Source organism: Salvia hispanica, chromosome 1, assembly GCF_023119035.1.
Source record: "Salvia hispanica cultivar TCC Black 2014 chromosome 1, UniMelb_Shisp_WGS_1.0, whole genome shotgun sequence".
Classification (NCBI taxonomy): Eukaryota; Viridiplantae; Streptophyta; class Magnoliopsida; order Lamiales; family Lamiaceae; genus Salvia; species Salvia hispanica.
Genome location: NC_062965.1, coordinates 35,347,355 through 35,373,054, shown reverse-complemented (window position 1 = coordinate 35,373,054; position 25,700 = coordinate 35,347,355). Strand labels below are relative to the sequence as shown.

The window sequence follows — 25,700 nt, the reverse complement described above, 5'->3', positions numbered from 1 at the left end:
ATAAAGTTAGATCTATAAATATTGGCATTAATGTTGAGTTCCCAACTTCCCATCCCATAGGTAATGTTACCACCCCAACTACCTTCTCCATTACTACAAACCCTTTCATAGTATGCAAAAAGTGTTAAAGATTTCACCAAATAAAGCTGAAACAAGAGCCCCCCTCTCCATCTCTATCTCTGTTATTCTTTGGTATATGAGCTTCTTTGCTTTCCCTTTCTCTCCTGTAGACCACCAGTGACACACACACACTCTTTTTTTTATTAATTACTTTTGGTCTTTTCCTTAAACTGTTTCACAAACAAGAAAGCAACCAAAACTACCCCATTTTACACTCATTCCCCTTTAAATTCCCCCCATGCCATGCCCACCAACACTAAAAGCCAATATTCCACCACTCCTAATTCTTGATTCACAAGTCAAACAAATTCTCTTTTCAAGATTCTTGGTCCATGGATGTAAGTAGTATTTTTTTTTAATTTCAAAATGTATTTGATGGGTATAATAAAGATTGGACTTTTAAGCAGGAATTGGAGTTTAATAAGAGGAGGCATGTTCCTGCATTTGGGAGCTGGGATTGCAATGGAGATTTGCCGTTCACGCAGTGCTTTGAGACGGCGAGGGAGGCTGGGGGTGAGCGTGACTTGTACGTCGCCGGTGATTTGTATGACAGTGATGGCTTCACTCCTGCTATGATTGTTGTACCTCGCCACAGAGTAGGCCCCACTAACCTCTCTACTATTCTTTCTCTTCTTCAAAAACACACACACACAGCTCTTGGATTGTTGCTTGTTTTGGAATGAAGTGAGTTTTGATGACTTGGAAGTTGGAACCATACATTTTCAGTGAGTAAATGAATGAATTATTTATTTTTCTTAGCAAAAATTAATATTTTTAATCATTCTATTTTGTTGTCTATGAGGAGTATATATTTTCCCCACTTAATTAAGTAAACATTATTAATTGTGTGATGAAAGGAAATGTCTCAAACTCTCAGGCATGTACAAAATTACAGTTTTTGCTGTAAAACAATGTTGTTTCTTAAAATAAGTTAAAGATACTGCCATCGAACGTTATTTACAGTCATGTTTTTATTTTGACTTTATAAGAAAAATAAGGAAAAAAGTTTTGAAATACTGAAATATCTTTATTCTTAATTGAATGAAAAAAGACGTTTGATTACCACAATAAAAAAAACTCTTTATTAATTGTCCCAATTTTCCATTTTCATACTTTCGTGAATATTTATCCCATTTACTTTTTACTACTCTAGTACTTTTTAATTTACCTAATATTCCACTAAATTATTTCAAAAATATTTTACAATAAAATTTAATTATTTGTAAGGGTATATTGTTCTAACTTTTTCCACTAACTTTCCATTAAATATTTTTAAACCCAAGCCGATGAGTATATATAGTTCGTTACACAAATGAGATAATTGATTCCTAAGCTTTTCATTGGATTTACTTAAAGTTCACATTTTTTATGGCATGAGATGTTTATGATGCATTAATGAGGTGTAGTATTGTTGGTAATTGGCTTAATTTATAAAAGGGAAAAATTTCAAGAAAAAAAGATGGGAAAAAGAAGAAGGGGAGAGTGGTGTGGAATTGCGAATTTGAGTTGAAAGCACCGCCAAGCCCCGCGGAGAGCTCGGCGGTGGCTCCACCGCGTCGGCCGCCGCCAAAAGCCGCGGACGAGGATTTGTACAAAATCTCCCCGGACCTCCTCCGTGCCCAATCAAAAAGGGTTAGTTTATAAACATTATTGGTTTATATTATTTATTCTTCCAAGTTAATAATATTGATATGTGAAATTTATTTAATATACGGAGTATTATGCAGAAGAGAGGATGGAAATTATTGTGGAGCTGCCTACCTCCTTGCGCCTAATACAAACCATATTCATGTACAACATGTCTGGTTCAAGAAATATCCTATTCCTAAAGTTGTAACGTCTTGTAAAAATGTTTGAATTGTTCACTCAGTTTATTTCATGCTTAAGCTTAAAATTGCACGAATTTTGTTTTACCACTTTTAGGATATGCATGCAGAGTATGCAAGAATTGTCCTCCTTCCATTCCCTCGTAGTTAAGCGAAACTTTTTGACACGGAGTTAAAAAAAGGAATGTGGTGTGTGTTAAATAAATAGATAAAAGAAATTAAGAGAAAGTAAATTAAGAAAGAGAAAAAAATTACTAAAAATGATTCAATTATGAAGAAATTTTTTGAAATAGAAAAATAACTCAACTATTAGGCAACGGGGAGTTCTTCTATAATTTTAAAATAGGAGCAATAAATAAGAATTGTTTACATAGGTTCCAGTCCCAAAATTCAACTAAAAATGATACTACTAGTAGTATTTTATTTCGTACTTTGTTCTTGATTTGATTGGAGATGTCGTGAATGCATTTTGTGTATAGTGGACACTGCTGTTGAATAAAAAATATGAATAAAAGGTTATAATGAAGACTGCATGTTTCTAGATTGAAAATATTTAAATTAATTAAAAGTCTCTTTTAAAAATGACTTCACATAATTATTGAAGTGCTATCTATATAACCATGAACAGTACTTTAGATCGGATTACTTGTATCAAATGTTTATTTATAAAATAAATGTTTTTTTTTGTATGGAAATTTAACACTGTTAATCAAATTTGCGACTTTCAAATTTTGCAATGAACACATCTTTTTGGCAGTTGGCAGTTGGCAGCTGCCAACATATTTAAATTGGATTTTCCTAGCAGCTAAAATCATTCATGTAATAATACTAATGGCTTTTTTCTCCAGACTTCTGCAGTCTCTAATTTTGACTCACATTTGAGCAGGTGAGGTCTCTAATTTTTCAAAATGCATAGTTTTCATCCAATTTTGTACACCTTCACCATTATTACAACTTCATCTCTTGAGTGGATATCATAGTTTCTACTTCCTTCCTTGTGACCTCTGCTTTGAACATTAGTTTGTTTCATGCTAGTAGAATAACAACATCTCTCAGCTGTCACGGTTATAAATTTGAATTCAAACTCATGTGTGTCTGCATCCATATTTGCAGAAATCGTTTCACTGTAATCTTGGGCAGCATCTGATTGGTGTCTAAATGATTGTTCTGCTGGAATCTAGTCCGGTCAATGCAGTTTGACTGGGTCATACAAGTGATGTTAATTTTGTGTGATCAGATAGTGTGTAATCGATTTATGTTCCAAGTGGATGATCATGGTGATATATTCATTTTCTAAAATCGATTTTCGCTAGGTGAAAAATTGCAGATTGAAATTTGAAGTATCGGAATAATATGGAGTTATGAGATTAATTAACATGTGTGTTCACTAATCACAGTGGATACGTACACTAAAACAATGTGGCAAATAAGCATGTGCAGACATCACTGAGAAATTGGATGATGGCGAAGAGTAAGACAGACTTATGAAACACATAGAAAAGTACCTTGGTATAGAGAATGCATGAGTCTGCCTTTCTATCTATGCGCAAAAACGAAGGAGTCTATGCAGAGTCAACTCTACCAATTATGCCGGACTGTAATGGGCCGACGTTAAAAATGTCTATCATGGAGCATGAACCTGGACATATGTATCTCGACATCTCTCACGTCATTGTTCATTCAAGAGACGTGTATGGACGAACTGATCAATGTACACAGATGGACAGCTCAAGACGTTGTCGTTTTATCTTTGGGGATGTCACACCTAAACCGAGAGCACTACTTTGACGTATCTCGTCTTGCAGAAAGAGACCTTTCTCGACTCGGCTATATTACGGTTTCAAATTTCAATTTATATATTCAATTATTTACGGTATAATTTATTTCTTCTTCTATTTTTCTTTGAGTTAGTAGTTTAGAAGTTAGTGTCGAATATATGCTGCTTTCAGTCAAAGATGGATAATGTTTGATTCATACTTACCTTTTTTTTGTTTGGAAACTGGTTTGCAAATTTTGTGAGAATGAAGACAGTTTTTGTCAATGAAACAAGCAATCAAGTCACAGAATTCATAAAATAAATCACCATTTACAATTGCAAATACAACTAAACATCATATCGACAAAGTAAATTAAAAGGTGTTCATGGACATAGTTCTAATTAAAATTCGAATTATATCCTCACCCTATCAATCATTCAACACAGTGGGAAGAGCTGAGGCCGGAGCAGCGGCAGCGTCCGGCAATAAGCCTCCAGCAGCCGCCCGTTCGCCGCCATCTCCGCCGCCAGTTTCTTCAACAAACGGAAAGGCCTTGCAATCACTGCCCATTGCACAACCCGCCGGAACCCAAGGGAGAACCCTCTCCGCCCGTTCCCCAGCCGCACTGTGCCGCCCTTCGACCTCCGCCTGCGCCTACGCATCCGGCACCACCCAAGCTCCACGGTGGTGTTGGAGGTGTAGCCTTTTCTTAGCATGGTATGGTTGCTCTACTTTTTTTTTCCTTTGGTGAAAATCATTTAGCATACTTTATGGTTTTTATAGAGTTATTTGAGTTTAAAGTTTTATTAATTTAATATTTTCCTCGTAGTCCTACTCTCCCGTCACTCATATCACTCATAGGAGTCATGCATTTATCATTTTAGTCTATCCGTGATTAAGATTTTTGGTTCACTTTTCCTATAAATGATGGATATGACCTGAAGTATCAATTCACGTAGTACTAATTAAAGTACCATCGAACACCAGTATTAATGTATTTAGTTTATACACACGCGGATACGTATACACAATCTATATAGATTATGTTTATTGTTAAGCATAGACTTTATAACTAATTTGATTATTTCATACTATTTCGTTTTTTTATTGATATGCAGTATAGTAGTACTCCCTTTGTCTCAACTAAATTGAGTCAAAATTTTTGGACACGAAGATTAAGAAATATATTGAAAAGCATGAGAGATGAATAAATTAAAAAAGATAAAGAGAGAGTAAAGTAGGTGATTGAATAAAATAAGAGTGATTAGATGTTTTGTTTTTGTCAAAAAAAAATAATTCAATTTAATTGGGACAATTCAAAAGAAATACAACTAAATTTAGTTGAGATGGAAGGGGCAGTAGTATATTACATTTCAATATAGTGAAATTTAAATTGATTGAACACTTTCAAGATAATCCTTTTATATATTGTAAGTCGTTTAAACAGTATGAGTAATTCCATTATACGTGAAATTTGAATTGATTGAACACTTTCAAGATATTCCTTTTATATACTGTAAGTCGTTTAAACAGTATGATCCAAATGCGCTATGGTAATCATTAAGGCCATTATGGTGATAATATAAATAATCACTGTGATTATTTTAATATAACTTAAGCTAATTAAAATACTCCATGGTAAGAAAAAAGTAAAGCTAAGGGTATAACATATTATCACAATCCTCGAAGGTCACTATGTGATGATTGCGTGATATGGGTTTCTTATGAATAGAGTTATGTGTGCGATTTAAGTTTGTGGGGTTTAATTAACTTATACACTACAAATGATTGGAGATTAAAATGTAGGTCAAAGTCTATAATAAGGGTTACATCCTAGACATATTGCCTATCATTTTCCTACTTACACTTATTGGATGAGGAAACTTTTGGATATCATCAAATTTTGGACGAATTTGAAAATAAAACAAAATATATTTAATTAATTTTATCGTCTTTGATGAAACACAGCTCAAAACTTATAATACCAAATTTAGATTCAATCAAATTTGGACAGGCTATATAAACTTGTTGTATAGATTAAGTTCGGTCCCACCAAACAAAAAGAAAATATAAACCATCGTCCTAATTTGTTGTCAAGCGTGCAATTATATTTTCATTTTTTAAAACTCATCATTGCGATCATTTATTTATACTAGCTATATATGGTACTGGTTTATTAATATATAGGTACGCCTCCGATTGATTAACTTAAAAGGTTGGTTAGTTTTAAAATATCTTTATTAATTATTTTTGCGAACTTATTATCAATAATTTATTTGTATGTACACTTAAAATAATTGTAATATTGTTTAGTAAGTAGAAACAGAACAAATCCATACTTACAAATTATTGATTCATTAAAATAGAAAGAAACTCTTGCTATTGTTTGGAATGGCCGAAAGGTCGCACACTCATTAACGCGTGAGCTCAAAAGTAGTAGCAATAGCTCACGATATTTGGCCTTTGATTAACAATATATAAACATATTTCATTCATGAAGGAGTGAGTTCCAAGGTACTTGGCAACCCGTTCACGAGATTCGCCCTTTCGATTAAAAATATGTTCCATATAAAACTACACTAAATAAAAGTAGCTAATGCATTTCGCATTTGAAGAAAATATCTCACCTTAATAGTTTTAATTAATACTACTATTAATTAATAAGTAGTATAATGAAGAGTGATTTTGAAAATATTGATAAGTAGGTATGTAAAAATAGATAAAGTACTGAAAAATGATGAAGTTAAGAAGAGTGCAAGGTTTGTATAATTGTTTATTTTTCTATTTTTCTTATGATTTTCATTATTATGGGATTCTTTTCATTCTTCTGTACTCCATCTATCCGACAATAGGAGTCACATTTAGTGTGAACACGGGTTTTGAGAAAATGTAAAGAATATTGGATTGAAAAAGTTAGTCGAATATGTAGCCTACTCTTTTATACTGATTTTATAATAAAATGTAAGTGAAGTGAGTTGGTGGAATGTGTAACCTAGTTACCATTTATGATAAAAGTGAAATAGAACCCTTATTATAGGACGGACCGAAATGATAAAATATAGAGTAACTCTCATTGTGGGACGGGGGGAGTTCTAATTTTTAGTCAAATGCAAAGCTAGTAACCATCAAACTCTCATCTGGAAATTATCAATGCCCTGAATTTGACCATATTTTGTAATTTGATTTACATATCAAAGTTGAAATTTTAATTATGTAATTTTTCCTTTTGAAATTCTTATTTTGAAATTCATATTTAAATTAAATTGTTGGTTTAAATTATTAAGAATATATAATAAATAAAGTGAAATTAGAAATGGATATAAAACTAAAAGATGAGACTCATGAATAAGTAAAGAGAAAAGGATGACAGTACGTCCTTGTTGGTGTGGGTGTTGATTCTTAACTAAGAGCATCCTCAATGCATGCGGATGTCCCATAGCCTTCCCGATGGACTTCCCAAAAACACCTCCTGCCACGTCATCAAGGACATCGGATGCAGAAACGGTAGAAACTATGAGAATGACTGAAATGATAATAAAGAACGCAAAGAATTGAGAACTTCGGAGTATAAAAACTCAATGTAAAAATATTATTCAAAAGTCTGTCTTTTAAGATCAACAGTGATGCCTTTATATAGGCAAGAAAATCTTAAACTTATAGAAAGAAAATAACTAAGAAATCCTAAACTTATGGAAAGAAATAACTAAAAAGATAATAAGCAAAAATAACTCTAATGAAAATAAAACCTATTTTATAGAAGGAAAAATAATTAATATTTTACCATTTACTAATTCTACTAACTAGGAAATAAATAAAAACCAAAATAATAACTTTCTTAGCCTCCAAGTCTTGTCTTCTAGAACTGCATCATGGCCGCTTGTAATGCCCGATTTATCTCCCTAGTCGTAACGGCACGCAACTCATCCCTAACAATCTGGCGCCAGTCGCTAGCACCGCTACCACCCGCACCGCTACCACTACCACTGCCACTTCCACTTCCACTTCCACTACCACTTGCCATTAAATAATAAAAGAAACGCAGAGAGAGAAACTTGTTAACACAAGTGGTGCGAGTGAAATGAAGTTCAACGAGCCATATATATAGATTTTGAAAAAAAAAATTAAAAAAATAGAACTATTGGACGTCCGTCCGCATGCCACAATGGCGGACGTCCCGCCGCCGTCGCGAAACACCCGCGGAACTCCCGTGTCCGCACGGGTCGTCCGTCCGCCCCTCTTCCTCGCACAATGGCGGACGTCCGCCGCGGACGTCGGGGACGGCGGTCCGACGCCCGGCGGAAGTCCGGCATTGATGATGCTCTAAAACAATCTTAAAATGACAATGCTTTTAAAATTCGAATGTTCTAAATGACCTAAAATGGTCTAAAAACAACCTCTATGTCATCTAAAAATGATCCTCGTGTTTTTAAAATCCAAATATCAAAAATGAACTAAAACACAGCTCTGTGCTTTCAAAATCCAAAATTTTAAAGTTAAATCTCATCCTTCCAATTTTGTTATCTAGTGATTCTGATTTGGTCTCCATTTATGCACAAGTGTTGGCTCTATAACACTACCCTCAGGCCTCGACTACAATTGTGTGAGCGAGAGAGGGAGAGGGAAAGGGAAAGGGAGAGACCTACCATGTCTGAAATTTCACTAGTTACCAAACATACCTCCACGAAAATCTTGGCCTCATGGGCCCATTTCTTCGGAACCAGATGACTAGTAAGCCTCCTCTGGATCACATTGCTTCAATACCTACAATTACAGATGAGATATTTGGTGAATCATACAAAGCCTACAAAAATGTTGACATGCAAACTTGCCTTGATTCGATGCACCTTCAGTGCCTGCGAGGACTAGTGAAGCCAAGAAAACACGGACCTGAAGAATTCAATGTGCATATAGCATTTCCATGTGTGTTGAATCTAATCGTTTAGCAGTGACTCAACACAAGAAAGAGATCTACATTTTTCTACTAGTATATAAAAAAACTCGTAGATTTGTTCTCTGCATATGTACATGCTAGTTACTACTATCTTAGTATAACTTCAAAGAATAAATGGAACAAGCCAACGAGGTTTATAGCTTCATCGTGGATGTTTGTTCTTATTTCTCAACTTCTTGAACGTTTTGAACAAGATGCTGGATGCTTCTGGTTAGGTGATCCACATGATGCTCCACATCATTCAAGACGGCCTCAAGCTGTTTCTGGCATTCCGCGAGTTTCTGCTTGGTACGGTGAAGCTCAGATGACAGCTCACGGATTCTCTTGTCCTTATCGTCCTACATGAAAAGGGTGCAACGACACAGCCAAGCCTTTACTTATGCATTTCAACGCATTCTGGCCTCAACAATCAAACACGAAAGGCATGATAGGAAGCAGCACGTAGTTTGCTTTCTCTCATGAAAAGCAACAATATGGCAACAACAGAGTAAAGTAACTAGATTTCTTTCATTCGCAGTTCTTGTTTTTAGCAGACAATTTCATATTAGACAGAGATTCAATGCAAGAAAATGAAAACAACTAACCCAAAAAAAGTCTAATTGGGTATTAAACATATGCATAGATTTCACATAAAAGCTGTTTTACCTGCGATTGTGCTCGGACAGGGCTACGACGAGCCTTCCCCAGAGACACCCCCAATGGATGACTGTGCTGCGTCTCAAGCTTCACAATAATCCATGCTCCGGAACTCTCCTTCCTAATCATGATCATCGCCTTACAACCTTCCCTCATCACTGCCCTCGGCTTCCTCACTTCCACCCTCTTCACCTTGTTATTACTCACACGAAAACCCTCTTTGTTGCAGACGAACCTCCTGCTGATAACTGAGCCATTCTGGCTGGAACGGTGGCAGTTGCCTATGCGAACAATGAAGCCAACACGCTTGGCATATGCATCGTAGTATGCCATGGCAGCCTCCTCAGATTCAAACTCCATCCCAGTATACGGTTCCCCCACATTCGAGTGCGACAAAAAGTGTTTTTCGTCGTATAAATTTATCATATCTCCCCCATCAGACATACAGATATCACTTCCAACTTCCATCAGCTTATCATCCACATCTGAATCAGGCTCTGCATCATCCAGTTTATACTTTGCACCCTCATTTGGATCAAAACTCACTAATTTAAGATTTAATTATAATGTGATTAATATAATTGACAACATTAGGAATGTTTGGGAGCTGAGCAACAAGATAATATTCACCTAAATTTAACATCTTCAAACAAAATGTGGAAGATTTTATATAATAAATTGAAAAACAATCATTTTCCCTCGGCCTGCTTCAACTACCAGCAAAATCTTCTCTGCTTATTTCTCCCAAACACAATTAAAATTTGCTTCTAAAACACACACATAAAACCTAATTGAAGAAAACATGAAATAGCTCAGACACACAGCAGCAAATGGATTTCGATATATTCAACAATACGAAATCCATAGACAAATTATGAAATCTACTTGATGCAACAGGGGTTCCAAACCTTTTTTGCAGAATTGCAATTATGAATTCTTGTTGAAGACAAATGGCATATGAGAGTGGAATTATTTAAAAAGATATAAGAATTAATGAATAATATCAGCATATAAATGGAAGAAGAAACATAGAAGGGCACGCTTACTTACTGATAGCAGTGCTGTTGGTTCTGAAGAATACACCTCTGAGGAAATTGTTAGTAACAAATATAGTTTTATAGTAAATGTTATTCCATTATTTGAGCAAAACAAAGATATATTTCGTGCATTGAGATAAGGGCCTTACCACAATAATTTTACTCAATTTTCTTTTCTTAAATAAAAATAATGGTTACAAAATTTTCATTTCCAAAATCCCCCAAGGAAGAGGGACACTTGTGGAATCCACATTGCATATGCGAGGGGTCGATATCATCCTGGGGGAATGGAACATGTTAGAGGGGGTGGGTGCATGAGTCATGACGTCCCACCACGCGCCCTTTGCGTCTCGTTCAATGGCATAGTGGCGTGACGCCGTGACCTATTGGCAGAGGCGAGTGAGCCTCATTTCCAAACTTTTTAAATTTTTTTATTAGATTTATTTTTATATTTTAATTACCTTACTTGTCACTATTTCGACCAAATTTTTTTTCGAGTGATTTATGTACTATACTACTACTACTATCATCTGAAATTTTAAATTATTAGTTCAAGAAAATATGTTTAAGAAGTCTTGCAGCTAATTTGTTTTATTATTTTTAAATGAATGCAATGCAAGAATGCTAAAATTTAATCACTTTTTTTTATAATATACTATGTCTGTCTCAAGTGATTCACTTTCTTTGGTATCATAAGTTAGTCATTTCCACTTTAAGTAAAAAAAAATCTCTTATTTTATTTTTTCACCTACTTTATTCTTTTTATTTTCTATTTTTTGTTGTTTTTTTTCCTCTCTTCATCTTTCCATTTTAAATCTTGTACAAAAAGAAATTGTTCGCTTGCAGGGGGCAGAGAGAGTATATTTATAATCTTTAGATATCGAGATTATATATATAATATGTACATATGATTTATTGATTTGGAAATAGAAAGACTGCCAATAGTAGAAGGTGAAAATTGAATTTGGGCCAGATCAACCAAAATTTACAAAAACTTGGGCCTACTTTCAGATCCATTTCTATAAGGGAATGGTTTATTTCTTGGGCTATATTTATACATGAATATATAAAAATTAGAATTTAAATTTTTAAGTTAAATTACTTTTCCATTATAGAGTCTCTTTCAATCTTTGGCATAATTAGATAAATAGAATACACACTTTGCCAATTTAAATAGGAGTGTCAAAATGGGTAGCCGATAGCACGTAATTCTCATTCCGACCAGATACCACGCCAAAACACTCGTTCCCAATTTTTATTTAAGTATAGCGACTGAAAGGTACTAATAAATTAAGATTTAAAAGTGCATAACAATATTTTCCATTTTACATTTTTAGGGTTGGTTTAACAGCTTGAGTTCGAATATTAGTAGGGTTAATTTTAAACAAGAAAACAATGGGTGGGTCAATTTTATACTACAAAAATCTAATGAGTTTTATGACTTGTGAATCTATCCTAAATCCTAATTATTTTTTAACAGATGATTTGTTTGATAAATTTCTCGCATTCAACAAATTATAAATTAGTAGTAATATTCTAAATTTATTTATTTCACTCGGTAGGTGATATTCTCATAATAAATTCCAAATACTACCCGAGATTCACTTGCTTAAAATATTAACAATAAAATAATCAGTATTAAATATTTGAATGTTATTACAAAAAATACCAAAATATTAGTATAACGTAAAATCAGACTACTACTCTATATTTCGACTTATTCAACAAAGAGAGTAATGAAGAGTAAATAAATAAAACTCGTCAAAAATATCAGATCAGAAACATTGACTGCTGCTATTCTTCTCCAAAGCCTTATTCTCTGCAAATCTTCAAATGGAATCGAACGAAAATAATAATACTAGTAATATTTAATTTTCTGATCAGGAAATGTCCCAAGCTGATGTCTCTTACAGGTTTGGCCCAATTTTCCCTTCATTTTATTTTTCCCCCTTTTTGTTCGTTATTACAATCATTTTTTATTTATTTTTGTTTAGCTATTGATTGTGATTTTGTTATTGGATTGTTGGGTTTGGTACTCTGGTTATTGCAACTATTGGATTTTTCATTTTCTGTTTTATTTTATCTTTTGGTTTTAATTTGTTTAGTAGTCAAGAACTCCTCTCTCTCAATTGAATCTTGCTGCCTTGTGTTTCTGTGAATGAATATTTGAATGTTGTTAAAATTAAATGAAAAGTTTGCAACTTTTGAATATTTAAAATCAATAAAGGATTCATATGGAAAAAGATTTGATTTTTATCATATCAGTCTGAAATTATTATTTCTGCAGATATAATCTTTTTTTCCCTGGAGTTTAGGTTTGATATCATACCATTATTGAATGTTTGAATCTTGTTGTCAGGCATTGGTTTTCATGATATTGGTTTTTGTCAAAAATCTTGATTGAATTGGGAATTATTACTTGCAGTTTATGTTGATTTCTTATAGTAGGATTAGTATATGAAATTGGCTTTTATTCAAAAGAAAAAAAGGCCTTGCTTGCCACTAGCTTTGTTTTTGTTTAATCAGTTGAACATTTAGAGAATGATTCATCTCAAAGTTGAACAAAAGCTTACCACTTTTAAGTATTTTCAATTTTTCACCCATGCCAAATCAAGAAACTAGAAAGGGATATTGGCATTTGATAAATACCTCAAAATAGAGAAAAGGCTTATCAAGCAACCAACACTAAGCCATCTCCAAGAACATAATGTGCTGCTAGATCCCAAAATTTCTATCGTAATAGCTTGTTTTATGTACTTTATATTGCGGATTGATTCTGTTTGGTTTTCTCAATGTTTAACATTTGTGATTCTTGTGGCTATCATCTCAACTTGACATCTCCAAAATATCATTGCAATGGTTTGATTGATGTGTCATTTCTTGCAAATTGATTCGTCTCATTTATCTGACTATCTACAGTTGTGGTTCTTGTGGCTATCATCTGAACTTGACATCTTCCAATCGCGCAACTTCCAGCATCGGCTCCAAATATAGCAAGTCCATCAACAAGGGTTTCTTTTCATTCATTTCCATTGATCCGAGCCGATTCACTCAAGTCGACAATGTGAACTGCCTCCCGATATCTTGGGGGCCCTACCGTTCAAAATCAAGGCTTCTCTGCCGCAACTGTGGAATCCTCATTGGTTATGGGTACGGGGATTCCACTGCTCTTTGTGGCCTCGACTCACCAGGCTCCTCCTCATCCTCGTCTTACAAGAAAATATTAGTGAAAATCCGAGCTTTACAGCCTTCCGAAGTCCACTAGTGTTGCCACCATGGAACAGTCCACACACATACTCCTACTCCCCGATGACTGTCTATACTTCATTTTCCAGAGGCTCGACTCCAGCTCTGACCGTGATGCATTTGGCCTGACTTGTCACCGCTGGCTCCGTATCCAGAGTTCATGCCGTAGGTCTTTACATTTCCAATGCTCGTTCTCTCATCGAACGCCCGTCTCACTACCTCAAGATCCGATCAGTATAGGTTACCTCCATCTGTATCGGGTGCTCAACCGTTACCCTCATCTGCACTCGCTTTCCTTGTGTGGCTGCACCGAGCTCCCGGATTCCGGTCTCTCCATATTGATGGATTATGGACCGAGGTTGACAAGCTTACGCCTAGATTGTTGCTTTGGCATCTCAGACGACGGTCTCTTCTCTGTTGCCCGGGGGTGCCCTCATCTTATCGATCTTAGCCTCTACCGCTGCAACATAACCGACACCGGCCTTAAAGCCTTGTCTGAGTCTTGCTTGGCCTTGGAAGACGTGAACCTCTCATATTGCTCGCGTGTATCCGACACCGGCATCAGGGCTCTCTCTCAGAACTGTCGTCGCCTCCGAGCCATCAACATATCTCACTGCAGAGGCATAAACGGAACCGGCTTTGAAGGGTGCTCGTGTAGTCTAGCGTATCTTGAAGCCGATTCATGCAAGCTCGACCCAAAGGGGATCCGGGCTATGTTGAGCGGAGGCGGGCTCGAGTATCTCGACATTTCCAACCTCAGCTGGTGCATCCAAGGTCACGGCTTTGCCGCCCTCGACACGAGGCTTGCCTCCAAGCTAACCGTGCTTAACTTTCGGGTTTGTAGGCACATAGATGATGAGAGTGTCGCGAGGATTGCACGGGGCTGCCCGTCGCTGAGAGAGTGGAACTTGGCCCTTTGCCATGAGATCAGCGTGGTGGGCTGGGAGTCGATCGCGATGTACTGTTGTGCGTTGGAGTGGCTGCACGTGAACCGGTGCCGGAACCTCTGTGATCGAGGGCTGCAAGCGTTGAGAGAGGGTTGTGGGCGGCTGCGCAAGCTGCACCTCGGCCGCTGCTGCCGGTTGAGCTCGACGGCAATTGAGGTTTTCAAGCTGTTGAGAGGGGATGTTGTCGTCTCAGATGAGGAAGTTATGTGCATTGCGCCTCGTTGAGAATTCTAACTCTTCTGCTTGGAGAATTTGCACATTTGTTGGGAAATATTTATTGGGGTTTATAATTATATTCAACTTTTTATTTTCTTATATAATGCATGTTATAAAAAGAATTGAGTTCTAAGATTTCTTATATTTTCTTTCTGACAAATTAGAGTATTGATATTGTTGTGAAATTAAGAGCACCTATAACGGTCAGCCTGTTAGGGTGCTGCCCAGAGTCTCGCCAGGAGGTGACGGTGATGGGTTAATGTTGCAGGTGTCTCGTCCTAGAGGGCCTCCCTCGATTAGGGGCTGAGCCCTTATTTGCGGGACACACGCCAAGGCCAAGTGGCCCACTCGCTCTTCGTGTGAGTGAGTGTCGTTTTTGCCGTTTAAAATTTATTCATAGTATTAATTTTTTTTAATAAAATTGGGAAAAAATTAAAATTAACTTATCCTCCAATTCTTCCCAAAATCATCTATAAATATTAAATACTCATCACATAAAGTTTTTCCACACCGAATCACTCATTTTTCTCTCTAAAATTTTTCATTTATATTTTTATTTTTAACTATAATTTTAAATTATATAATTATTAGAAATTTGTAATATAATTTTTTATTTTTTTAAAGTTTTATTAATCAAATATTTTTTGTTAATTAATTTTTTTAATTTTAGAAATGAAATGGTGAGATCGATGAACAGTGAAGGTAATGGCCGGTTAGATATGAATGATTGCGAGTGTTGTATCTTAAATAGAGAATGAGGTAAAAAAACCGCTTAGCCCATTACTAATGTCTGTGAGGGGTGGAGTAGGAAAAGTTGTAGGTAATCCAAGTTGGGTAACAAGTGATTGGACCCACGAATAATTAAACGACCGGATGGATAAGGCCCATGTGATAAAAAAAATGACCTAAAAATTGTTATCAAACAATTAACTCAAAAGAATTTACAATATAACACGTCAACAGAAAATTTCATTTGATCTTTTGGTATTACTTGTTATTTATGTGGAACCATATTATAAACTTTATATTAATAAAAAGAGACACACTTCAATACAGACCTAGAACTATACTCTTCATATCTGTATTGACTAGTTTTATTCTGATTCATTTTTATAATTTATAAAAATAATAAATAAATCTCATATTCAACTAACTCATTTCACTCATATTTTATTATAAAATTATAATATAAAAATAAATCTCACATTTCACTATCTTTTCCTATCTAACTTCCTTAATATTTCTTAAAAAATTTATTATAAAAATATATAAAAATAAGTCTCACATTTCACTACCTTTTTTCTATCTAACTTCCTTAATGTTTCTTAAAATCCATACCGAACTCAATGGGACTTTTAATGGTAGACGGAAGGAATACTTTTTAAAGAAAAATGTTTCTTTAACTATAAAAATATACAATTGCAAATCAAATAAATGATATTGTCATAGTTAAAAGTAGAATTCATAAGTTTCTTGTTTTATTTCATCAGTTTCACACTATTTGTTGTTTAGTTGGGATAGAATTATCTCTAATCATATCGAAGAGGAGCCATGAATCTTCAACTTTTGTTACATCAACCCTCCAAAAAAACTTCATACATGTAACAGACACAAACAGAACTCAAGCATACAATTATTTGCTAGCAATCTGATTACAATGAAATTGAATAGTGTTACATGGTCAAGAAAAAACAAATTTTCAGATATCACTATAGAAACTGAACAGGCTCCACAGCTTGAGATATGAGATGCAGCTTTAGAAACTGAACAGTGTCTTTATGGGAGAGAATTTTACTCCACAACTTTGTATACTTGCATAGATGCATTACCTAGCATCACCCCATACGTTATCCCAACCACCACTTGGTGCGGCCTTGGGGCCCTCGATGTAGTTCTGATTTCCCGGCATGTTGTGAGGTCCTGGTAAACCTTCAGCACCTGGTGGGTGGACTCTCTTGGGTTTTGTTCGGACTCCTAATATTCTAAGAACAAATCTTGCAAGCTCTCCATAGAGCATTCCAGACCTATCAAATAGCTGCAGAACCATCGGGGATTTAATGCGTGGGAACACATTTTGCACTCAAAATAACGATATTACTACTATCGAATTCATTTTTTCTCTCACGCAATTTTAGAAACTGAAGTGGACACGAGTGGAAAGATACCTGAAGAAGGGCAGACATGAACATATGGAAAGCTTGAGTATTCTGGTCAATCAGAATTGCCACCCTCCCAAAGAAATTAACTACTCCTTGCATCTGCCATTGTCAAGAAAATTAAGCATAAAGTTCAGACAGGTAACTAGTGAGACATGAGCGAAAAAAGCTGCTAGAATTAATTAAGAAAAACTCAATGTTTTCATAAGCAGGGGATTATACAAACAGCTGCATATCAATGGAATTGTTGCTTGAGTTAGCTCAGAGGTTGATGTGCATAAAAAGGAACGTTCAACAATGCTTCATTCGAATTGTGTGGCTTTTCATGCTACTCATAGAATGTCCAGCGTGATGAGTTCTTTAATTTTTGGAATGGGGTTTAGCATTGGAAATCAAGTGACACGAATAGATTGCAAACCGCAGGAATACAACATAGGGTATATTCATAACACATTGTTTCTTTAACTATCATTGAATATGTAAGAATCAGTTTGGCCAACTACGATATAAATCATATGATATACAATCATTCTGAACTAACATTGAAAAGAAAGAAAGACAAAGGATGCTTTTAGCTCACCACTCGCATTAGCGAAATCCAGAAACCTGGTGGTTGAGAAGGTTGTCCATATGGATTGTTTGGATCCTGCTCACCATAAGGCCCCCCCATGCCCATTCCATATCCCCCCATGGGACCTCCCAAACCGCCCCCTAAACCACCACCATACATTCCTCCGCCATACATGCCTCCACCATACATGCTACTGCCCCCATAAAGTCCACTGTAACCCCCTCTATACATACTATTCCCATACATCCCACCACCAATACCCATACCCCCTCCAAGTCCCCCATATGAAGAACCATACATCCCACCTCCATATCCAGAGTTCACACCCGTACCATAACCTAAATAAGGGAAAATGTTATCACCGAGAAGCATAATTAAATGGAAACATACATCACACTAGAAATTAAATGCACATACACATATTTATGGCCTAGACAACTATCATATGTTGCGTTTGAGCACCTATATTTCATGAATAAGTTTAGTTTATATTTCAGATTCCTTCTCCAGTTCTCCTTAAGTCAGTCTGTGTATCATACCGGCAGTTTTTCCTTTTAATCAATGTGACCATGTTATCATGTAGATGCTATAATTTGTCAAAATACTATAGGTTGTCTAATGATCTTGATACAGAGACTGCAGTTTCATCTAGATTTCACTCAAAAAGAAGAAATAATCGGTACCAATATAGCTATGGTTCTGCTCCTTTGAAAAGAAGAATTAATTGGTACCTCCATAAGTGCTCCCATATGTCTGTTGTTGCTCCCAAGGCCTGGCAGGGACTGGACGTCCGACTGAATTAACTGTATTTCTGTTAACATTTGTATTTGTCGAAACAACTTCACCAGGTTGAGCCGTCCCAGAAGCTTCTACGACTTCGCTCGTATTTCCAGCAGAGGCTGGCCTAAACGGTGCAGGTCCAGAAGAAGATCCTGCTCTTTCCCATGGCTTTGGAGGAGGACCACTACCTGCACCAGAATTTAGCCACGTTATACACAGGTGATCTATGACAGAATTTACTCTATTCGCCAAATTCCCTAAATTCCTTTATACTAGGAGAAATCACGGCTTGAAGGATAGAGCTGGATGAAGATACAACAAAAGCCCTAGATCAATTGAAATCATAAAATACGAAGAATTTTTTTGCCATGTTCGATCATGCTGCATAATTGAAAGGCGCTAAGCAGCAGTTCAATCAACACAAGATTGCGGAAAATTCTAGGGATTTATAATCGTCAAGAATTCAATTCAATTGCTAATCCTAACAACTAAAAAAATAAATCAAATTACGCAAATAGCAAAATACGCATAGAAATACATAAAAATCGACGAGAGGGGAGCTAAAGTCGATGGAATTAGCCAAATTCAGCGGAGATACCTGCCGCTTGGGCGTTATTCTCCATTAACGAGAGGGTCCTCGACCCTAAAATTGAGGAGAAGAGGGGGAGAGAGAGAGAGGTGATAAAATGATCGGACAAGAGTAACAGAGCTGGATGTTTATCTGATTTTTCTTTGCACAGCCCAAGAAATTTCGCTGAAAGGGTAAATGACGGGTTTGCCCTTCAATTATTCCACGAGTTTCATGAGACGCGGTGAAGAAAATGGTGGAGCCCATTGTTCATCTTAACGGGCCACCGCAGCCCAATTATTATTTTTGACTGAATATTTGAATTTTGTTTTTTTTAATTATATGTATCAAACTCGTCTTTTGGCAGAATCCGACTAATCCTGCTCAACTGGACTTGTAGATTAAGGTCGAAAGTCTCCCAACAAGTGACAGGGTTTGAATCCGTGACCTCATGGTCACCATAACTCCACGCTGCTAACTACGCTCCGACTCATTGGTATATTTGAATTTATTTGGACTTGAATAATGAATTAGTTGAAATTCTAAGTCTAAACTTTTAAGACTTCAATAATGTATTGATTGAAATTGGAAATGATCTACTACTTCCATAATTGATGGGACCAAAAGTACGTAACAAGTGTATTTTTTTTTACATTATAGAATAGGTTAATGCATTAATAAGTAATCTATTTTGTTATTAACCATACAAATAAGAATCCATAATTGATGGGACCAAATTTTCCTTTTTCATTAAATAATACGTAATATTTGATGGACCAAAGCAAGTGTATTATCCTTTTCATCATATAAAATACGATATATGTTAATAAATAAGTCTTCTATGTTATAAATATAAATTAATAAAGGATATTTGGCTATAAATTGCTACATTATCGTCAAATTAAGTTTTTGTATATCAATTTTAAAATCTTTCATGATTTATAAAATTATTAATTTATTTTGTTTTAATTAATAAATAATCAAGATTTTTACTCTATTTATAACTTCTTATGAATCATAATTTAAAAATCAAAATTATATAAGTATTTTGCATGCTATATTTATGAAATTATTCTTAATGTTAAGAACTCGAAGCAATTAATTAATAGTATATTGTTTGCAAAATCATAAAATTGTCATAGGAATAGAACAAAAATAAACTTTCAATTATTATTTTTATTTAATAAAAAATAGATTCATTTTTCCTAATCAAGACATGTAAAAATTAAAATAGATTAAAAAATGAAGATGTTATCGCGCGTGCTCTTTTCGCTAATCTCCGCGTGCTCATATATTTATTCAACTTTATTGGATTTGATAAGGATAATATTATTTATTAAATTATAAAACTTCATCAAACTCAATTTTATAAGAATTCGAAAAGTTTTTTAAGGAAGCGTCTAATCTCGCATAGATCCCCCTTTTTATGCCGCAAATATTAATATGGAAAAATCAGCCAATTTTATATTCCTAACCGCCGATCTGAACGGATTCTCGCGCCGTCCATGCTTATCTGATTGCAATTTCCCTAGTTTATATATATAGTTATTAATTTATTCCTGTTTTTATCCAAATTGCTGTCAAGTTCAGTTCAGAGCTGCTATTGCGTTTGATTTTATACAAGTTTTGTAATTTTATGGCTGCCAGTGCTAATCCTTCACCTCCTGCGAATAGCAACGGCGCTAATTCCGCCACATCGGACAAGGCCAACGGCGGCGGGGCGTCGGCCAAGGAGAATTCCGCGCTAGAGCCCAACCAGAGAGGGCTCCGCCACAATCCTGGTTTATCCCTTGATTGGACCACTGAGGAACAGTCTAAGCTCGAAGATTTGCTGGCAAAGTTAGTTTTTTTTCTTTTTATTTATTGAGATGCTGTAGTTTAATTGTATTCGAAATCTTGAATATGTGCTGTGTGTTTTGGATGCGTGGTTACTGGCTGTTGGATTCTTGTTCGGATTATGGTAGGGTTTATTTGAATATTTGTTGGATCGGAATAGTTTCGGATGTGAGAATGTGGATTGTTGGTATGGTTTGGTTCAGCATAGTAGTTTCTTGTCCTTGAATTTTTTCTACCGATTGTGCCATTTATGAGGAAGTGCATATTTGGTGATTGGTTTTTTGATTCCCTTAGATATTGAGTTGATTCTCTTGCACATTAATTTTCTTTACTAAAGTTAAAACTATGAATCTGTATCCAGCATTTCTTAGTGAATTAAGTGGAGAGTAGAATAAAGTAGATAAGTGAAAGAGAGAAAATCTATCACTTACATTGTTGGGACGTCCCAATAAGGAATATTGAAGCCATATATTGACGTGCATTGTTTTTATGTTTATCTTTACCTTTTGCAGATATGCCTCAGAAACAACTGTTGCCCGGTATGCACTAATTGCTCAAGCACTACGGGATAAGACAGTTCGGGATGTTGCATTACGTTGCAGATGGATGAGTGTGAGATATCACTTCCTTCAATTTTCACTTTTTGTGTTTTATTTATCATGTTTTGCTACTAAAGTTTCTAGGATATGACTTTAAACAATTTTATGGTATAACAAATGTAGGATTGTGAAGTTCCATCTGCTTCTAAATGTCAATGTAAATGTGAATTCATGGTTTTTCTTTGAAATGCAATAATTACTATAGATAACATGTAACCACTTTGTTAGGTGATGACCACAATGTTTTCCTGCCACAGAAACAAATATATTTTTTGAGTAGTTTTTGATATTCTAAGTAATCACTTTCTTTGCTTCCCTACTTAGTTGAAATTCTGAGCTATTCACTGCATAAGCTCCTCTGAAAGGAAAAAGTATGTCTCTTATAAATGTGATCTCTGCCTTCTTGTAACATTTACAATATTATCAATACATTATATACTTCAATTCGTCGTTTATGATGACCTTGCTTTTCTAGAAGAATTAAGTTGCAGAGTTTTTAGGGGGTGGTGATATATTTCCCATAAATGTTTGGGGCAATGCCAACTAGAGGCTTCACGGTTGAATTAGTGTTGATGGAAAAAATAACCAGTCGTAAAGTTATAGCTATATGTGATGGTGACTGTTCTACATAAAGTTCCCATTAATTCGTGAAAATTTTTGAGTCTATTGGAAGAAATAAAATTTAAATTAACATGATTGTAGAATCTCCTTTTTTCAATTTTTGCGTAATCTATGATGGTGATGATGAACAGCAAGAAGTAATGTTGAACAAAGAAGAGGAAACTTTTATAGATCTGCTTTATGTTAATGCTAATTGTGGTTTTCTGATCTGCAGAAAAAGGAGAATGGCAAGAGAAGGAAAGATGATAATGGTTCATCAAGGAAAAATAAAGACAAAAAGGTACTAAGGACAATTCATGTTATGATCTTCCAAACTGAGGGGACTTTCTTACCTGGACTGTGATGTTGACATAATCAGCTTTTAATAGACATTAATCTATAACTTATCTGTAAATCTGTTCAAGTGATCTAACTAATAGTTTCCTCCATTATTGCTACATTTTGGATTTTCAGGATAAAGTTTCAGATACATTGCCAAAATCATCTCAAGTAGCAAACCTCACCAATGGCCCTGCCTATGCTCAGTCAGTGATGTCAGTGGACAGTGATGACGGAATCCCATTTAGTGGTTAGTAGTGCATGCAGCATATGCCCTTACGTTTCAATTAATATCCTAGAAATAAAATAAAGGTTTAAATATAGAATCATTTGAAAATTGTTTCTTACTTGGGTTTTGATTTACCTACTGCACAACTAGATGCTCCGGGCATGTATAGCAAATGTGTGCTTTGTGGAAAGATCATAATGCATATAAATTCAGTGATATTTTCTGTATTTGTTTATGAAGATTGATGCCTATTAGTTCTTGATGACATTGATTTTTCTTTATGAACATTTACATATATGCAAATTTGACACTTTGAACTTGTGAATTTCAGCTATCGGTGGTGCTGCTGGACAACTTCTTGAGAGTAACGCTCAGGCCCTGGATCAAATTTCTACCAACTTTTCTGCTTGCAAGGTACTTGCAGCTTCAGTACCTTGAGCACTGAACTAGCTTTTGTCATATAATCATGATTGATACAATAAGCATTCATTTTCCACCTATAGTCAGTGGATATCAAATATTAGTTGAAATATTGTAGACTAGTTTATAATTGGAAATCCATGATCCTGTTTACTTTGCTTGATATATTTCCATAAATGGATGCTCAGCCAATGATATCTAGTTTCAGCTGTTGGAGAAAAGAAGCAGATGGAAGTTTGTCAAACACTTAGTAAACAAAATGTGAAATAGTATTGAAAATAAAGATAACTCGTTCAAAAGAAGGTCCTCTTTCCATCACGGAAAGTCTCGGCAAAACTGTTCAATACTATACTTGTAATTTTCCCTTCAACATCAAAGGATATGTATTTATAAATGTAGAAAGAAGAATACGCCATCTACTGAAAAATAAGTGGGTAAGAATAATAACCAATTTTGCATCCCAGGTACTATAATAACAAACCTTTTTGCATTTAGAACATTTATTCTCTTGGTTTTGCAAGATCATCTTTGTGTCAAGTCAGTTGTGCAATACTCATATTATTCTTCATTTCTTTGTTCATATTTCTAATTTGAAGTACTGTATATATTAAAATTTTTACTACTTTATCATTAGTTATTACATGGCACAAAGCTTCTCCATAGAACGCTAATATTGATTATATCATGTTTGCATATCTTTTTTTGCAGATTCATGAGAACATCAATCTCTTTTGTCAAGCTCGAGCTAATATCGTTTCAATCTTAAATGAGTATGTCCGAATCAGTCTACTACTCATTTTATGTTTTAATATAGCTTTACATTCCTTCCAAAGCATGATTTAATTTCCATGTATTGTAGAGTTGATATTTGCTGCATAAACAGGCTTTGTGCATTTTGTGTTGTGCGTGTGGTGTTGTTGGCGAGTGATGTACTTGCCCCATTTTGAAGAAAAAGAAAATGGGGTATAAGGGAAGAAGAGTAATGTGGCATCTTACTTGCTCATTTTCTCATTCATTCTATCCCTTTGTTTGGAAATGTTAATGGCTGTTTTATGTCGTCATACAAATATTTACTGATCTTTACATGTATCCTGTCTTGATATACTATAAATGATCTCATCAGTTAAATGATCCTATTTCACAACTTTAATGTAGAATTGACTTCATAGAAATTAATGTAGCATATTTTTGGAAGGAAAAAAACTTGTGCTCTCCTTATTTTGAGTCTTGTGTATGGACCCACTTTTCCGTTATGCTATGCTATCTTTTTTCCCATATCTAACTGTTGAGTTCTAAATTAATGTCCATCTTATAATCTCATTCGATTCATTTTTGGTGAAACCTCATTGTCAAGTTTCTGCATTCCATAGATTAAGAATGTATCTATAGACAATATCCCATGTGCTGCGGTTGAATTATAGAAGTTGCTAAGAGTTATGTCTCTGGTTACTGATAGTCCTCCTCCTGCGTAATTCAGACATTCTAATGAATCTGAAAGGTGTTTTATGCAGCTTGGATGACATGCCAGAATCAATGAAGCAGATGCCGCCACTTCCTGTCAAGCTAAATGAGGAGCTAGCCAACTCCATTCTCCCGCGAACACCCCTTCCTAAGAAATCTTGATTGTCTCGCGCCACCTAGAGATAGACACTGTGAGTTGCTGCTAAAAAACAGGGGTCCATGACTCGATCAGATTTGCAGCAAGTACGCTCTAGTTAAATGGAAAATTTGTCGAAGATTCAGCTACTCGGAGCTTGGTTGGCCTCTCGTTATCACCAGTTCCTTGTATTGTTGTTTTTTGGTTGAAATTTCTGTGTTTTTGCTTCAGTTGCTTTATCCATCATCTTATGTAAGAAATGTCGGTAGTAGTATAGAACTCTAATTCTTAGTGTTGTAAATAATTGTGGGCAAGAAAGTAATATCAATTTTATATCTTTGCTAGTCTATCCTTTGGTGTGTATTTGGTGCACGTGCGTCTATTGAGGTGGTGTTTGGTTTCCTAAATAAAATAATACTAAGGTATAATTTAGGATTGAGTTGTGAGATTATTTTGGTCATATGGAGTTAGCTATGACTAATTATCTCATGATTATCCATGTAGGATTGAGTTATCTCATGAACCAAACACATTACATATTTAATACGAGATACAATCATGCAAACCGAACACCCTCTTAAGTGTAATATATCGTCTATTTGTACGTGATTACATATTCATATGTGAAATCAATAGAAAGTATTGTTTTACTACTATGGTGGCGTTCGGTTGTCATGACTAATAATCATGAGACTATCCATCTAGGATTAAGTTGTGAGATTATTTTAGTTGGAGGGGGAAGTCTATGACTAATTATCATGAGACTATCCATCTAGGATTAAGTTGAGGGGTTAATCTTATGAGCCAAACATGATACATATTTAATCATGAGATTTAGTCTTGCCAACCGAACACCTCCGTAAGTATTAGTCTTTCACTAGTTATTGAATCAACTCTATTTTAGCCTCAAATCAGTTCATATCGTGTTTTTCAATTGTTAGCCTTCTTTTCATCGCAAACACATTTTAGCCTCAAATTAAGTTTATCATTGGTTCAGTAAACTGCCATTTTTAATAAATAAAAAAGAAGAATAAAAGTAAATATGACAAGTACATATTCCATGGTAATATTTTAATTCCATTAAATTTTTATAACCGTTCAATTTATATATCATGCACAAAATCATGTCTCATTTTATAAAAGAGAGGGGGAGGGGTTTCGATAATCCATGCAATTAAGACATTCATACACTAATTCCTCAAATTAATGCCAAATGGTAACAACTCTTGATATGCAAAAGAAGGCAATCAGCCGTTCATCATAAGGTGT

General features: G+C 35.1%; 5 protein-coding genes across 8 annotated transcripts; 3 read left to right on the top strand and 2 right to left on the bottom strand.

Annotated features, from left to right (window-relative positions):
• Window positions 1-65: 65 nt before the first annotated feature.
• LOC125202375 lies at window positions 66-2,019 on the top strand. Its single transcript, XM_048100760.1, has 4 exons — window positions 66-458; window positions 528-716; window positions 1,558-1,752; window positions 1,848-2,019. The coding sequence occupies exons 1-4, from the start codon at window positions 453-455 to the stop codon at window positions 1,893-1,895; spliced, it is 438 nt and encodes a 145-aa protein (XP_047956717.1). The 5' UTR covers window positions 66-452; the 3' UTR covers window positions 1,896-2,019.
• Window positions 2,020-8,591: 6,572 nt separating this feature from the next.
• LOC125205516 (protein FAR1-RELATED SEQUENCE 5) lies at window positions 8,592-10,401 on the bottom strand. The gene is made up of 3 exons (XM_048104509.1): window positions 10,341-10,401; window positions 9,300-9,835; window positions 8,592-8,992 (listed from the first exon to the last, which is right to left on the bottom strand). Coding segments are annotated over exons 1-3 (714 nt in total). The 5' UTR covers window positions 10,342-10,401; the 3' UTR covers window positions 8,592-8,815.
• A 1,682-nt stretch (window positions 10,402-12,083) lies between these two features.
• On the top strand, window positions 12,084-14,880 carry LOC125218846 (F-box/LRR-repeat protein 12). Of its 2 annotated transcripts, none has more exons than XM_048120629.1 (2): window positions 12,084-12,240; window positions 13,247-14,880. In XM_048120629.1, exon 2 carries the CDS (start codon window positions 13,603-13,605, stop codon window positions 14,743-14,745), a length of 1,143 nt encoding a protein of 380 aa, XP_047976586.1. In that variant the 5' UTR covers window positions 12,084-12,240; window positions 13,247-13,602; the 3' UTR covers window positions 14,746-14,880. The 2 variants fall into 2 exon arrangements, with proteins under 2 accessions (XP_047976586.1, XP_047976592.1); XM_048120635.1 differs by having other exon boundaries at window positions 12,093-12,240; window positions 13,304-14,880.
• Window positions 14,881-16,288: 1,408 nt separating this feature from the next.
• Window positions 16,289-18,979, bottom strand: LOC125218861 (peroxisomal membrane protein 13-like). Its single transcript, XM_048120644.1, has 5 exons — window positions 18,842-18,979; window positions 18,195-18,431; window positions 17,473-17,801; window positions 16,902-16,994; window positions 16,289-16,771 (listed from the first exon to the last, which is right to left on the bottom strand). Exons 1-5 carry the CDS (start codon window positions 18,864-18,866, stop codon window positions 16,562-16,564), a joined length of 894 nt encoding a protein of 297 aa, XP_047976601.1. The 5' UTR covers window positions 18,867-18,979; the 3' UTR covers window positions 16,289-16,561.
• A 1,219-nt stretch (window positions 18,980-20,198) lies between these two features.
• Window positions 20,199-24,780, top strand: LOC125222852. 3 transcript variants are annotated; one of them, XM_048125708.1, is made up of 7 exons: window positions 20,199-20,650; window positions 21,160-21,259; window positions 22,082-22,147; window positions 22,321-22,435; window positions 22,746-22,828; window positions 23,543-23,604; window positions 23,718-24,326. In XM_048125708.1, the coding sequence occupies exons 1-7, from the start codon at window positions 20,448-20,450 to the stop codon at window positions 23,779-23,781; spliced, it is 693 nt and encodes a 230-aa protein (XP_047981665.1). In that variant the 5' UTR covers window positions 20,199-20,447; the 3' UTR covers window positions 23,782-24,326. The 3 variants fall into 3 exon arrangements, with proteins under 3 accessions (XP_047981665.1, XP_047981671.1, XP_047981657.1); XM_048125714.1 differs by lacking the exon at window positions 23,718-24,326 and adding an exon at window positions 24,333-24,780 and having other exon boundaries at window positions 20,200-20,650; XM_048125700.1 differs by lacking the exon at window positions 23,718-24,326 and adding an exon at window positions 24,346-24,780 and having other exon boundaries at window positions 20,205-20,650.
• The last annotated feature ends 920 nt before the right edge of the window (window positions 24,781-25,700 follow it).